The sequence below is a fragment of the Buteo buteo genome, chromosome 10 (assembly GCF_964188355.1).
Source record: "Buteo buteo chromosome 10, bButBut1.hap1.1, whole genome shotgun sequence".
Lineage (NCBI taxonomy): Eukaryota > Metazoa > Chordata > Aves > Accipitriformes > Accipitridae > Buteo > Buteo buteo.
The window spans coordinates 441,014-456,860 of record NC_134180.1 but is presented as its reverse complement, the minus strand read 5'-3'; the positions used below and the strand labels follow the sequence as shown (position 1 = coordinate 456,860).

Sequence of the window (15,847 nt, the reverse complement as noted above, 5' to 3'; positions counted from 1 at the left end):
CTCCCAGGGCTGAGCAAGGGGATCAGGAGCAGCCGGAGCCGCGGCAGGGAGGAACGGTGGCGAAGAAGCAGAGACGGAGTCGTGCGTAGCTCTGTCAGCTGCTGACGTTTATTGCACAGCATGGGCTGGATGGAAAGGTGGACGCTTGGAGCGGGGCCCTGTCCCGCCGGATGCGTGGCTACAGGGCGCCGGGCTGGCGTGTGGCCCCTCGCTCGCAGTCACTGCATACATTCAACGTGGAAGGCTGCGGAGCGCTAGGCAGAGGGGCATATGTGCGCACGCACACACGCACCCCTGCACCCACACACCTGTACGCACACGCGTCCGTCAGTGCACACACACAAGCACGCTGGTACACACACTGTGTGCCTTCCCCAGCCTTAAAGCTGGGACTGCCCGTGGGGCAGCGCATGCCTGTGGGGCAGCCCCAGGGCTCAGGTCCCCAGGCTCCAGCGTCTTATCTCCGTCCTAACACTGACTAGGGGGAGGTTGGGCTGCATTTACCACCCCCCCCACACTTCGGGGGGGGGGGGGGTCAGGTTGGGGGACAGCATGTGTGTGGGGCGCTCACAAGCCTCAGGGTGACTGTCCCTCAGACCCCCCCCAACTTACCTCCAGTCCTGGACCGTCGCCCCTCGCCTTGGGCCTGTGAGAGGGGAGGCTGGGACACGCGCGGGCGTGCCTAAAGCCCCGGGGAGGTGTCCTGCGGATGCACACATACAGGTACGTATTCAGGTCATATATATCATATACAGAGTTGATCACGGGGGTATGATGCAGCTGTGGCTTCTATGGGGCAGCCGGGGAGGCTGGGGGCAGCAGGGCTTTGCCACGGGGAGCGGGAGATGGGCCCAGACTTTGGTCGGCGGCGACGCAGCCGGGGGCTCAGCCCGGCTCCCCACCGTGCCCCCATGGTGGGTGGGGGGGCCGCAGAGGCCCCGTATCCACTCCCCGCCCCCACTGTCGCCCCGCTCTGCAGCGTGTGGAGGGAGGAAGCCGGGGAGCGGGGCTGGCCCCGCGGCGGGGGGAGGCAGCCGGCGGGGCGGCCGTGGCCCTCGCCCGACGCTCCTCGACACGGCGGCGCGGGACGGGCACGGGACGAGGCGGGACGCGCTGCCGCGGCCCCCTCCGGCGCGCTCGCCCCCGCGCCCGGCCCGGAGGTCACAAGTTGGAAGACAGCCTGGACTTGGCCGGGTCCGTGTCGGGCGTGCCGGCCGCCGAATCCTTGCGGGCCGCCGCCGAGTCCTGCGGCAGGGCGGGTGGCCCCACGTGCGCCGAGCCCGTGGACGCCGGGTGAGCCGGGGTCCCCCGCGAGGACGCCTGGCCCCGCAACCCGGCCGAGGGGCCGGGGCCCCCGCCGATGGAGGCGCAGGACTCGCGGGCCGAGGCCGGGGGGCTCTGGGTGCCGCCGGCTGCCAGCCCGTGGGGCAGGGAGGGCTGCGAGGCTGACAAGGGCCGCGAATCCTGGCTGAGGCTGCTGGTGTGCAGCGCCTGTGTGCTTTTGTGGGCGGCCAGGCGCTGGGGCGACCCGGGCGCCTGCTGCTGGCTGAGGGAGAGCTGGGAGCCCAGCTGCCCCGGGGCACCTCCGTAGGCGAACGTCCGGCTGGCCAGGGGGCTTTGGGACGGCGGGCTGGCCGCGGCGGCGGCGAAGGCGCTGGTGGAGGCGGGCAGGGCCGCGGGCCGGGCCTGGTCCTGCGAGGGCGAAGGGTTGGCGTGGGGCGCGGGGGGCTGCGGCTGCTGCGGGGGGCTCTGCGGCAGCAAGACGGGGGAGACGGCGAAGGGGCTGGGCACGGCCTGGGCGTACTGCAAGCGGCGCATCACGCGGGGTGAGCCCAGGGCCATGGAGCCCACCAGCGGGCTGGCCATCTGCGGGCAGAAGCTCATGGCGACGGCTTGCTGGAGGGTGGCGATGGCAGAGGTGACCTGGGGCTGGACGGGGCTGTACATGGCCGTGTGCTGCTGCAGCTCCGCCTGCTGCACCATCTCCCGGTCGTACTTGACGATCTCCTGGATGATCTCGTTCTCCTGGTTGTTGAAGACGCCCGAGTTGAGGTCGTGCTGCACTTTGTGGAGCAGGATCGAGTTCTTCTTCCCTGCAGGGAGGGTGCCGGGATGGGGAGTGCCGTGAGACCCTGCGCTGGGGCTATGCTGGGCCCCCCCACCCCAGCCACAGCTGGGCTGGACAGCCCCCTCGCGCCCCCCCCCCAACCCTCCCCAGTGGTCCCTGTGCCCTACCGATGCGGTCGAGGCGGTCGATGGCCACGGTCTCAAAGGCCCGTCTCATCATGGGGTACTCCTCCAGCACCTCGTTGAAGTTGTCCACTGAGAGCGAGTAGAGGCGGCAGTAGGTGTCCGCCCGGACGCTCGCCGTGCGCCGGCCGCGGGTCAGCAGGCAGATTTCTGCGGAGGATACGCCGGTGCCAAAGTCAAAACACCACCAGCAAGAACTGGAAACGGGGACAGGCCAGGAGCAAGGGGCGAGAACCACTGAGGGGTGTGTGCCCCAGGACAGCGTGGGGGTCCCTGTGCCTCTCACAGAGCCTGGGAGGGGGACGTGGCTCAGCCCCAGCAGTGCTCACCTCCGAAGTAGGAGCCATCAGAGAGTTTCATCTCCTTGTTGCCCTTGGTGAGGATGCTGACAACCCCATGCTGGATGAAGTACATCTTCTTGCCAATGGTGCCCTCGCGGATGATGTAGTCGCCCGGTTGAAACACTTCAAACTTCAACTTGGTGAGCATCGCCGTGACAAAGTTGGGGTCCGCGTTGGCGAACAGCGGCATTGAGGCCACCAGCTTGCGGCAATTGAAGTTCACAATTTCCTGCAGGGGAAGGAGGCAGGGACATGGCTTCCCCAGGGCAGGCTCACGAGCACAGAGGTGTCAGCACACACACAGACAACCCAGCGCACAGATTTGTGCATGGACACGCTCGCACTCGGAGCCGCAAAGCTGGAGCAAGAGGTGTTCGACCCCAAGTACATGCACTGCAGGAGCTGGTGGGACCCACAGCCTCCCACCACGGCAGGGAGCGGGGGGGACCCTCACTGCGGGAGGGGGGCATTCCCCATCCTCTCTGCAGCATCCCACGCCCGGCTCTGCAGCCCCCAGCGTCCTTACCTCGCGCAGGGGCTCATTGAGCTCCCCCAGGATGCTGTCCTCATCGAACATCTTGCCCTGGTAGCGGTGCTCGTAGTAGTCGTGAATCTTCTGGCGGAAGTCAGCGGGCAGCTTGTGGAAGGACATGTACTGCTCCACTTGCTTGTACTGCGGGGAGAGGCAGCATCAGCACCCAGCCGGGCTGGGGCTACAAGGCCGGGACCCCCCACCCACATCCCCGCTCCCTGGGGTGGGTCCCAGGCCCCTCCTGGCTGGCGGGTCCCACTCCACTGCCACGTCCCTGCCCCACCAATGGCATCGATACGGAGGTCTTGCCCTGCCTGGCTGCACCCACAGGCGCCAGTGCGGCTCCAGGAGGGAATGCGACAGCTGGAACTATGGTCCCTGTCCAGCCCGGTCCTACCTTCTCCTGGTACTGGCGCCGGGAAGAGTCCAGCGACTGGATGAGGGCAGTGGCGTGGCCGATGAACATGGCGTAGCAGGTGGCCCCCACGATCATGCTCAGCATCGTCAGCCAGATGTCCGTCATGCTCTCGGGTGCCTGCTTCCCATAGCCGATGCAGAGCATGTGGCTCATCGACTTGAAGAGGGCAAAGGAGTACAGCTCGCTCCAGGAGTCGTTCTGCAGCGACAGGGATGGTGGCAGTGCTCAGCCCTGGCTGGTGCACGGCTGCTCGCATGCACGTGTGCATGCGTGTGTGTATGCGTGTGCACAGGCACCCATGGGTACGACGCCCTGACTCAGGCCTGGCGGACAAGCCAGGTTCTCTGCCTGCATCCCCCAACAGCACTTGGCAATAGGATTTGTTTGTGAGTGTCTCACCACACAGGTGAGAGCCAAACAAACCCAAGCGCCAGGCACGGCTGGTGCTGCAGGGATCCCGCAGTGCTCTGCTCCTTCCCAGCAGGTTTCTGCACCTCACGCCTGGCTTCGCTTTAGGTAGTCAGTCATTTTATCTTTTTTTAAGCTGATATATGAAAGTGCAGTGAGCGCCTGTGAAATGCTGCGACAGGAACAAGCTCTGAGTTTGTGGAAGCCACTGAGTTGTTATTGCAGCACTTGCGCTCGGGAGCCTGGGGCTGTGGCTGGGACAGCAGGCAGCTGCAGGCAGGGACGGGCTCCTGTGAAGCCCCAGGCTCCCCCCAGGAGCGAAGCAGCTGGGGAAGGAGAAGAAGGGGAGGAAGCCAGGCGGGGGAACGCAGCAGAGATGGAAACACTGGCAGAACGGGACGAGACGGATGGAGGGAGAAGAGCCATTTGTAGCAGGCTGCAGGGCTGAGAGGGAGCAATTAGAAACATGGTCCATTACTTATTAATAGCAGCTTTGCTGCTAATGAGCAGGAGGAGGCTGCAGGGGACGGGGCAGAGCACTGTATCAGCATCCTCCTCCCACCCAGAGTGATCTGCTGCCCCAGGTCCTGGGAGACCTCACCAGGGAGACCATCCGCAGCAGGCGCGGGGTGCCCTGCGCACCTTCCGCGCTCGCACCATCGGGGCACCACAGCACCGGCCGGCGCAGGGATGGCATCTCCTCGGGTCGGTGGAGAGAGGCCAGACAACATGGGGATGGACGGGGGCCCGAGGGAGCAGGCAGGGAGCGGGGTTGGGGCCAGCACTCACCACCATCCCGTTGATGGAGACCCAGCAGTTCTGGGGGAAATCCTGCAGCATGGGCACGAGGAACTGGAGGCAGCCGTCCCAGTGGCAGAGCAGCAGCATCATGCCGATGAGGTTGATGATCCTCATCACCGCACTGGCCAGGTCGTAGGTCATGTGGAAGATCTGCGGATGGAAGGGCCGGGGTGGGATGTCAGAGGGTGAGCGCAGGGACTGTCCCCCCCACCCTGCCCCACTCCGGGCACTGACCCACGTGGCCTCGGCCAAAAGAGGCACTCGCGGCTGGCCTGGCCCCAGCCCTCCCCACAGTGGCTCCATTCCGCCTGCCTATTTATAGCCAGCGGGATGCCGCCACGCTGCCGCCCCGGAAAGCGCTAATGGCTGCGAGCTTTGATGAGGATAAGCCAGTGCTGGCAGATACTCAGGGAGAGCCAAATGCTCCAGGCACCGGGGAGGGAGCAGGGAGCCCCCGAGGCAGCAGGCATGGGACGGCTTTTGGTAAAGAGGGTCCAAGGTACCTACGTCAGGGTGGGGCGGAAGAGAGACCCCGATCTGGGGAAAGTGGCCAGGGCTGCTCCGCACAGTCTGCTCTGCCAGAGATCCCACCCTGACAGGGATGGGGCTGCGTCGGCCCCAGAGCTGGTGGCTACAAGAGCATCAAATGCGGAGACCCATCAACAACACCCCGGGAGAGCCCCTGGCTGGGTCCCACGGCTGCCAGGACCTGCCACGGTGGGTCTGGGACCAGAGCCCTGGCCACAGAGGGGCATGTGGGCAGGAGCATGCCTTCAGGAGCAGCTGCTCTGTGCTCCAAGCACACCCCTCGCTCCCAGCATCAGCCTGCAGCTCCTGTGAGAGCAAGGCTTCCCCCCAGCCCCATCCTTGGTCCCAGCCTGCCCTTAGCTCCCATTGCCCCACGGCACCCACACAGGCAAACCCAGGGGGTAGAGACATGTCCTCCTGGTTGCAAACTGAGCCACAGGCTGAGGACTTGTTCCTTTTCCTTAATATTTTTAGGGTCCAGAAAAGGTGAAGTCAAGGAGGAAAAAAGAGACAATAAGAAATTAACCCCCTGGCAGTGAAATCCTCCGTCTCTCCCACCGCTGCAGATCCAAGGCTGGAGCCCTGCAGTGTCGCATGGAGCAACTGCACAGCAAGGGCACGGTGAAGGCAGGGCAAGGGCAAGGGCACAGGCACAGGCACGGGCAAGGGCATGGGCACGGGCATGGCCTCCCCTTCCTCTGTGCCCAGCCCCGGGCTCTGAGGCTGCCTGACCAGGCAGGGCACGCGGTGTGGGCAGGATGAGCCAGAGCTGGTGCGATGTGCTGGGGAGGGAACAAGGTGGAGTGCGAGGGGCTGGGGAAGGGGCAGCCTGGGGCGAGGACAGGCAGGAGCAGCCCCAGCCCCATCTCTGCCAGCCTCAGGCACATCCCTTCCCCACTCTGGCGATTGCCCCCCTGGGGCAGCCCCTCGCTGTCCCTCTCCCAGCTGCCGCCGAGGCTGCTGGGGGCAAAACCAGGCACATGCGGCCCCTCCGAGACACTCCTGCTGCGACCACCAGCCCTGACCACAGCACCTCCGAGAGCAGGGGAGGCCCCGGTGGGGACTGGGGCCACGCTCCCCTCCTGTCCCCTGTAAGCGTATGTGATTACCGGGATCCTCTGCGCAGCCACACACAGGTTTAACTCATCCCCGGGGCTCTCCCTGCTATGTCCCACCTGAAAGCAAAAAGGGCGCAGAGCCAGAGCCCTGGCGGGGAGGGACAGACACGCTTTGGGATGGGGAGTTTGCAGGAGGTCTGGGATGCTCCCACAGCAGAGCCCAGCCCCAGGGGAAGGAGCTGGAGAAGGGCGCAAGGGCAGAGTGGGATGCAGGCAGGGAGATGCGGGCAGACTGACTGGAGCTGCAGCCGTTCCCCTCTCTCCTCTGCCCCAGGAACCGGGGGCAGCCCCCAGCAGCACTGCGAGGCTCAAGGGCTCTGCCGGGCACCGGCCAGGACAGCCGAGCTCGGCCCCGCGTGTGCGGGAAGGCCGAACCCCCATGGAGCTGCGGGAAGAGCAGCGTGCCAGGGGCTGGAGGATTTCCCATCGCAGGGTCAGGCCAGGACAGAGTCAGACCCCTGACACAATGGGGCCGGGCCATGGCGGGGCTGCTCCCTCCTGGCAGGGCTGCCAGGCACAAGCCCCCAGCGCCCACCCCAGCTCGCAGAGCAGCCCCATGGCTTTGCAAGGCGGAGGCGCGGGAGGGTCCCGTGCCGTCCCTGGAGCCGATGTCACCGTGCCCGGGCTGCACTGCGGGTCCCTGCCGCGCTACCGGGCGGCTCTCGCCTGCCGGAGCCTGCACGGGGGGATGCCTGGCCAAGAGTCACACCTGCCCTTGCCAGGCCTGGGGACACGCGGTGGCAGAGGAGGAGGAGGAGGAGGGAGCGAAGGCACTCGCCGCCCCTCCAGCCCGCGGGTGCGCATCCGGCTGTGTGCTGCAGCGAGAACCTGCACAGCCCCAACCAGCGGAGCTGCCGTGAGGCACCTGCCCACGCGCCAGAGCCACGCAGCAAAGCCGAGCACGCCACATCTCGACACAAAGGCACGTCCCCTCGCAGCCCACGCGGCCCCGGGCGCGCCAAGCCCAGGCAGCACCCTGCCTCCTGCCCTGGGGACCCAGGGGTCCCGCTGTCCCCGAGGGGCTGGGGCTCCCGCAGCCCCCCCGCCGGTGCTCCCTGAGGTCCCGGTGGTGCAGGGAGCCAGAGGGGACCGGAGGCAAGGAGCATCAACCTGAGCAGGGGGATGCGGCTGAGCTGCCGGCGGAACACGGTACGGCACGCCTGCTTGTGCCGGCCATGCTATCACCCGTGGGTAGTGCTGTACCACGGCACTGGGACCAGCTGTGCAAACCCCAGCACCCAGGCACACGTGTGCATGCACACACGCGTGCACACACACGCACGCATAGACAGGGCACAGCTTGGCTGCAGCTCAGCGGGCCCTGAGGAGCCAGAGGGACTGCCTTTGCGCTGAAGCAGACCAGGAGTGCTCTCATGCCACATCTGTCCCACTGGGGACAGAGCAGAGAGAAGGTGGGGGATGCCCAGAAACTGCCTCCACACCGGCCCTACCCACAGCCCTGCAGACCCCATCCAACCCACCAGCTCCTTGGGCAGCCCCGAGCCCCGCTGCCCTCACAGGGACCCCTCCTGGATCCCGCTCTCTCTAGCCTGTCCCGCCGCTGCCAGAGGAGGGACCCACGGCCGGGCTGTGTCCTGTGTGACCCTTACCTCCTCCCACTGGTGGATGTAGCGGATGAGCCGGGAGAGGCGGAGGAGCCGCAGGAGGCTGAGGATCTTGGTGAAGCGGACGATGCGGAGGGCACGGGCCGTCTTGTACACCTCCGAGTCTATGCCCTTCTCCACAATGAGGAAGACGTAGTCCACAGGGATGGAGGAGACAAAGTCCACCACAAACCAGGTCTTGAGGTACTTCTTCTTGATCCTCTCGGGGTCCAGGATGATTTCTGTATTGTCCTCAATGACAATCCCCGTCCGGAAGTTCAGCACCAGGTCCATCAGGAAGAAGGTGTCGGAGACCACGTTGAACACGATCCAGGGCGCCGTGGTCTCCTCCTTGAAGAAGGTGATGCCCACGGGAATGATGATCAGGTTGCCCACCATAAAGAGCAGCATTGTGAAGTCCCAGTAAAACCTGGGGAGCGTGAAGATGGAGGAAGGTGTCACCAGTGCCCTGCAGCCGCCCCCTGTGTGGAAGGGACCTGGCCACTGCGCCCTGCCCTAGGGGACCTGTGTTACCAGGTGCTGTCACTCTGATGCCACCTCGGCCCCAGGCACCCCCTCCTCTCCCCAGGGACCACATCCTGCTCCCCCCTCTCCAAACTGCCCCCAGGCCTGATCCTGCAGGCCAGCACAGTCCCTGGTTGAGGTAGGACTGTGCAAGTGCAGAGGGGTGTGCAGGATGAGGCACGGGGCTCTCTGCTGCCGGGGGCTCTTCCTGCTGTGCCGGTTTCACCAGAGGTCTGCCCTGAGCACCCAAACCCAGGCAGATCCCAGAACGAGGGGAGAAAGATGCCACCAGGCACTGGTGGGGGAGACCCCCCTGCCGAGCCCGCCTGGAGCAGCCCGTGGGCTGGGGACCACCCTCATCCCCAAACTGCCCACTGCGGCGGGGCCATCGCGCTCTCCGCAAGCGGCGCTTAAGGTCGTGGGTGGAGGCAGGACAGGAGAGCCCGGCCTCCCCCACCGCTCCCCTGGGAGCACCCCCCCGCTCCCCCCACCCTGCTCACGGAGTCCCCAGGGACAGCCAGGGCCACCCCACCCCGGCACCTCCCTGGACCAGGCTGCGGTCCCAGTTTCGGGGGTGCACAGGGCGGCAGCTGCATGTTGGACCCAGCAGCGCGGCCGCGGTGGAAGGAGCTGCCGTGGTGGAAGGAGCTGCCGCGGCTCCCGGTGCAGCAGATCACGTACGGCTGCAGCTGGAGCCGGCATCGCCCGCAGCCCCGGTCAGATGGCGGGGAGGGCGGGCAGCCGCCTTTGCCTTCGCCTCTGCCTGGGCTGCACGGCTCCTCCATCCTCTCCTGCCTCACCCCCGTCCTTCTCTCCTTTCTCCTTGTCCCCGTCTTCCAGGCCACCGATGACCTTTCCGAGCATCTGCAAGGTCACGGCAGCCCCATCCTGGCAGGACCGTGCAGAGGGGACCCCAGCCCCCGGCTCCCTGCCTGCCCCACGCCCCGGCACTGGTCTCGGGGGGACAGGAGGGGAGGATGCTCCTCGGTGCCACGCGCACAGACACGCAGGACCCTTACCCACGCTCCTCCGCTCAGCCCACCCTGCCACGCTGCCCGCCCGAGGCAGGAGCTGCCGGGCAGGGGGTGCCCTGGCCATGGTGCCGGGGGGACGGGGGGAGGAGGGGGAGACCTCCTGCACACAGGAATGGGAGATGGGCCAGATCCATCCCGCTCCCCACCTCCCCCTGTGCAGATTAGCGCAGGACCAGAAGGAGCTGAGCATCCCAGCTTCTGACCTTTCTCCAATGACACCTTCCCCATGTGAGACGTTGCCGTGGCAACTGTGAGTGATGTCACTGCTGCACAACGATGACTTCACACCCAGGGCTGTCTCCAGGGTACCCTCACCAGCTGCCAGCCAGAAGGAGCAGGTTGTGCTCCCCCCCGCTCCCCCACAGGCGAGCTCTGGCCACCGGCACCGAGCGGCTCCAGTGCCCTGTGACCCCCCGCAGGCAGCGAGGCCGCAGCCGTGGTGGGCTCTGCCGGAGCCCCAGGGTTCCAGCCACACAGCACGACCCCCAGAAGATGCTGGGATCGGCACTGCTGGGGCTGGGGCAGCCCACGCCAGCAGCACCGGGCTGGATCTGTCCCGCAAACCCCCTGGCAGCTCTCGCTGCAGACTGACCCTGCTGCACAAAGCGAGTCCCATGGGGGCATTAGCCATGCAAAGCTGTGAAGAACAAAGATTAAATAACCACGCCAGCTGGGCAAAACTCGCCACTGGCTCAAATCCCTTTGCAATCTGGCGGAGCCAGGGCGGAATTTGGTCTGCTGAGAAAGATAAACTGCTCCTGATCGCCCCCAACGCACACGACTGCCTCTGTGCGATCTCTTCGGGGACCTGGGTGCAATGCCAACGCTTTCTTCCTTGGAGGGCAGTGTGGGCATAGAAAAAAAGATCCAATCCAGGCTACTAAAAATATCTGAAAACAAATTAATTAGGATCCTTGGCACCCCCTCCCTTGCTTCTGACCCAATTGAACGACAGCGATGACGACAGAAGATGCCAAAAGCCTCTGCGAGCGGGGGCTGCTGCGTTCCTGCTCCACCGCCTGCCCAAAGCCTGGCACAGCTGTGCTGCCCCACAGGTCCTGGGCAGGAGCCGAGTCAGGGCCAAGCCCCACCACCAAGTTCCAGGGGCCCCGCCACGCTCCTGCCCGTGAGATCCTGGACCACATCCCTCCGCAAAGCTGCCACCTCTCCAGCACCTCCAAAACTGCGACGGAGACCCCGAGGCCAGAGAGGCGTGGGGCAATCCTGATGCCGCACCAGCAAAGCCTCCCTGTCTGCCTGCTGTTACTGCCTGGGAGGGGTCCAGGAGAAACCCCTGCACTGTCCAGGGGGGCACGGCCGCAAGACACCGGGGTCATACCCGCTCAGCTCCACCGCCAGCACACAGAGTTCCAGGGGGCTGCTGGGGATGATCCAGCTGCCTCTGCATGCTCGGTGCGACGCATCGCTCCCCTCTATGGTGATCCTATCGACCGGGCACTGAGCTGCCCACTCACCAGCCTGCCCGGGCAGACGAAGCCCCCTGAGACCTCGCTCTGCAGAAGGTGCCCCCAAGGGCTGAGCCCCTCGGCTCGGACCAGGGCCCCAGCTGCAAATGGCCAGGGGGATCAGTGCGGGATCAGTGCGGGATCAGTGCTTCGTCAACTTGCACTAAATACTTATATTCTAAAAACGAGGTCGCTCTTAGAAGTGGGTTAAGAAGCCAACGGCAGAAGTTTGCCTGAGCCGAGCAAGCAGCGAGGTGTGGTGCCCAAGGCGGCATCCGTACCCCCCGTGTCCCAGTATGGCCAGTTGTGACGAACAACTGGTGCTGCTCTCCCCTGGAAAAGCCTTTTACCGCAGGGGGTCCCTGGGGAGAGGAGAGGGGATAAAGGGCTTTGCAAACTGCTCGAGGACCCAAACCTTCACAATCGCCCCAGTCAGTCACAGCCTTTCTTCCCTGATGACCGAGCGGTGGCTTTCAGCACCCGCCAGGTCCAACTGCCCCACACTGATGCTACAGAGGCAGAGAGCAGCTCCCAGCACCCTCACCAGAGGGAACGGTAACGCCGGGACCAGCAGCAGCGCTGGCAATCACATCGGGAGCGGCAGCAGCTGCCGAGCCCGGTCCCTCCGCTCAGGACCCCCAACGGTGGCACCAACAGGTCTGTGGCACCATCCAGGCAGCAGCAAAGCCCCAGAAACCATTTTAAGCCCAGAAGAGGAAGGCTCCGGCCAAGCAGCACCAGGGACACATGCGCTGGATGCGGCTTTACCCCCGAGGCAGGTGCGGGACCGGCTCTCGCAACAGAAATCCACAAGCAGCGAAAACCCACAGCTCAGCCCCAGCCCCGTGCCTCCTGGAAGGCTGCGAGTGCCGGGCTGGCGGGAGGGGATGCCAGCGTAGCCGTATCAGGCAGCCCCGTGGTGGTCACGGGGAGACAGGCACCGCCACCACTGAATCACCGGCTGCGCGCAGCTCTCCGCATTACTGATGCATCCAGCAAGGCGCCTGGGCTGAATCCTCCTCCTGGGCTTATGCAAGTCTCTCACCGTGCGAGCAGGGGAAGGGATCGACCATGGAGCAGGAGAACCCGCTCCCCCGTGCCTGGGCTCCTGCACCCCCGGGAAGCACCCGCTCCTCCTGGGAATGCCACCGGCCTCCTCCTCGGCCCTGGCCCCGCGCACATCTCTGCCCCCGAGGCCTCGCAGCACCCCGGCCCCGCACATGCCCCTGCCTGGGTCCCAGGTGCGTACGGGGTGTAAAGATGGGAGACAGACCAGCAATGTGCCCCAGGTCACTGCGAAACAAGGGCTGCACGCAGCCCTCAGCTCCCATTCCCAATCCAAGAGCGATACTGCAGGTGCAGAAACACCAACAGAAATAACGAAAAAGTCGATGCTAGCTGGGTTTTTCCCTTTCATTGATAAAGACCAGAAGCGGCGAAGACTGAGAAGACAACTGAGCACAGCATGGGCAAGGATGTGGCTCTGCTCGACACTCTACTTCAGTGCACAATTTACAAGGTCTCTTTTATCAGATTTGCAGCTCGGGATCTCAACCAGCCACCCAGGCTGCTTCCTAATAATTCAATATTTATGTAAAGAGCAACTTTCGTTCCCAGAGCAAGTCTGCCCCTGAATTTTGCATGAATAATTGCAGCGCCGTGTCCATGAGGGGACAGGATCTCTAAATGACTCCGATTATGAAATGATGTCACATATGCAGATGGGTAATGATTTTATCTTAAGACGGGAAAATGAGTTTTGCCGGGCAAACACGGCTGGGTTCGTGCTCCATTATCATTACTAGATAAACATAATACTTCTTTTTAAGGCAGGACCAACGTGGAATAGATAGACATGTCCTCAACATGCACAAGCAGAGGGGGCTCCCCACGCCTGGGCTTTCAGCCCCACGTTGAGCCCATCCTGTTTATGTGCACGTTTGTAGACCCAGACGATGCTGTGGCTCTGCCTGCAGCTCCTCCCCGCTGGGCAGGGAACTCTCCTACGCCACTTGCAGCATCAAAACACAGGCAGCGCCTCTTCCCCAATGGGTTTCAAGTCTTGACAGCGATTCCGGGATGGATGGAGCCAGCATGGGGCACGCCGGCCAGGGTGACTCCCCAAGGTCACCCCAGCGCGGACGAGTGCCTGCCCGCCCACCGCAAGCACCAGTCCAGGGAGCAACGCTGCTCTGCTCCAGGGAAGCCTCCGAGGCCTCGCTCCCATCACAGGCTCACCGCAGGGATACCCTGCTCTCAGCAGCACCGTGGGCTCTGCCACCGGGACCGCGGCTCTGCCGGCTCAGAGAAGCAGGGCAGGCTCTGGCCCCAGTGCAGTTGTGGGCGGGATGGTGGGGCCAGGCCATCACCCCTCTCCCAGCCTCCTCCAACAGCCCACAGCTGCTGAGGGAGAAGTGGAGCACGGACGGCGCAGAGAGGCACAGTCCCCTGGCTCACCAGCCCCCGGATGCCGGCGATCCATCTGGTACCGGCACATCTGCCCAGTCACGGCAGGGACGGCACAGAGCTCCCTCCGCTACGGGACTGGTGATGGCCACATGGTGCAGCTGCCCCTCACCCTGGCTCTCCAGCAGAAGCTCGTCCCCAGCCGGCGAGCCAAAGAGGGGGCTCCAACGGATACCCACGGCGGGTTCCCAATGGGAACATCTGCCACAAGGGCGCAAGACCCCTGTGTGGGAGGTCAGCCCCGAGAGAAGGCTGAGGGCCTCCGGCTGCTCCTCTGGAAGATGCCAGATCAGCCCAGGAACAGCGCACGAGGGCAGGAGCAGGAGCTGCAGGCGCTGGTCCCTGCTCTGAGCCCGCCCGGCCAGCGCAGACCGCACCACCCATGGCCACCTCCACCTGCCCTGAGGACCCCCGTGCCAGTGGGGACCCCCATGCTGGTGGCGACCCATCAGCGCCAGCGGTGACCAGATCCTGGGGTCTGGCTCAGCGGCGACCCCCACACTGGCACCCAGCAAACCCTCCCTCGAGCCTCCCCAAACCGCATGCCAGAACAGCAGCAGAACGACTCGGAGCCAGGCCCCCCTGCTCCCCCAGCCTCTGGCCAAAGGCCCCCCAGTCCCTTCGAGGTCGCTGGACCAGGGCCGGCCACGGCTGGCTCACCAGCGATGCCAGCGGGGTCTCAGCCACTCATCCCCGCAAGATGCCGTGCCGCCTGCCCCAGCCGGTGGAGCCACGCATCCCTCCCGGCAGCTTTCACACGACCCGGGAAGCATTTGCCACTTCTGAGCTCCCCCAGGGCTCGGGGGGCGGAAAGGAGATGGAGCTGCAGAGTCTTTTTCCCCTGGTTTGCCATTCCTCGGCTGGAAGCCGCACAGGCTGGATCTTGGGGTCCTCTTGGGAGCGAGAGGAATCCCTCCTCAAACTCCCTGAACCTCAGGACAGGATCAGGCCTCCTTGGGGGAGGGGGAACCTTCACAAAGCTCTGCTTGGCAGCGGAACTAGCCCCGTGTCCCCCAGCCCAGACCCCCGGCCCCGCAAGGGGAGGGTGACACCTTCCCCCGGGGTGGTTCGGGGGCAGAGCCGAAGCCCGGTGGGGCTCCAGAGGGTCCGCGCCGGGCCGCGCCGTCCGAGGCCCCGGGAAGGACGCGGGGATGCCCTTGCCCGGACCGCCCCGCCACCCCCCACCCCCCCGCCAAAGCCGGGGGCTCTCGGCGTCCCCGGGCCGACCGCCGCTCCGCTGGGGAGGGGGATGCCCGGCCGCCAGCCCCTCCCTGCACACCGGCTGCGTCCGCGCTGCCACCCCCGGCGCAGCTCAAGGTGCCCTCTCCCAGGGCTCGGCCCGGCCTCCCCTTCCCCCGCCGGCGGGGCCGCCCCCGGGCCCCGCTCGCCCCTTCGCCCCCCCCGCCCGGCCGGGGGCGCACCTGAAGTCGCTGTAGGGATGGATGATCCAGGCCCCCGCCGACTTGACGCGCTCCTGCTCCCGCTCCACCGCCTTCTGGGAGCCGAACATCCGCAGCGAGAACTTGTTGACGCCGGGCTGGAGCATCGCCCCGAACTGCCGCTGCATGAAGCTGGCCTGGCTCCCGCGGGCCTCCTCGCCCGCATCCTCGCCCGCGCCCTCCTCGGCCGCCTTGGCCCCGCCGGGGGACGCGCCGCCGCCGCCGCAGGAGAAGGAGACCTTGGGCTCTCGGGGCGGCTCCGGGCCGGGGCTGCGCGGCGGATCCCCGCGCCGGCACTCGCCGTTCGGGGACCCCTTCCCGCCGCGGCCCCGCGCCCGCCCCGCCGCCGCCGCCGCCGCCGCCCCCGCCCCGCCGCGCTTGGCCGCCTCGGCCGCCTCCTCCTCGGCCGCCGCCTCCCCGCCCGCCGCGCCGCGGCCCGCCCGCATCCTGCCGCTGCCGCCGCCGCCGAGGCCACCGGCGGCCGAGTGGCGCCCGCCGCCGCGGCGGGGGCGGACCGGGGCGGGCCGGGGGCGGGCGGCGGGGCCGGGCCGGGGGCCGGGCGGCTCCGCAGCTCCCCCCGCCGGCACAGCCCTCGCCGGCGGGACCGGCGACCGGGGCCGCCCCGCTCCGCTCCGCCCGACGGCCCCCGGCCCTCGGCGGCGCGGCCCCCGGTGCGGGGCCGGGCGCTCCCCTCCGCGGGGCTCCGGGGCCCGACGGCCCGTCCGCCCCGCCGGGGAGGGAGCGCTTCGGGCGCTGCCCCGTCGACAGCCCATTCGCGTCCCCGCCCCGGGCCCCGCTGCCGGCGCGGCTCAGGCGGCCCGAGCCCGCCCCCGGGGCCGGGGCCGGACCCCGCAGCCCCCGCCAGGCACGGGGGGCTTCGCCCTCCCGCAGCCCCGGGGACCCGCCGCCCGCCTCGC

The 15,847-nt window shown here is 66.6% G+C and overlaps 1 protein-coding gene across 1 annotated transcript; it reads right to left on the bottom strand.

The window, feature by feature from the left end:
• Positions 1-86: 86 nt before the first annotated feature.
• Positions 87-15,423, bottom strand: HCN2 (hyperpolarization activated cyclic nucleotide gated potassium and sodium channel 2). The gene is made up of 8 exons (XM_075037708.1): positions 14,913-15,423; positions 8,007-8,430; positions 4,739-4,900; positions 3,521-3,739; positions 3,118-3,264; positions 2,580-2,820; positions 2,236-2,400; positions 87-2,093 (listed from the first exon to the last, which is right to left on the bottom strand). Exons 1-8 carry the CDS (start codon positions 15,374-15,376, stop codon positions 1,162-1,164), a joined length of 2,754 nt encoding a protein of 917 aa, XP_074893809.1. The 5' UTR covers positions 15,377-15,423; the 3' UTR covers positions 87-1,161.
• Between the last annotated feature and the right edge of the window lie 424 nt (positions 15,424-15,847).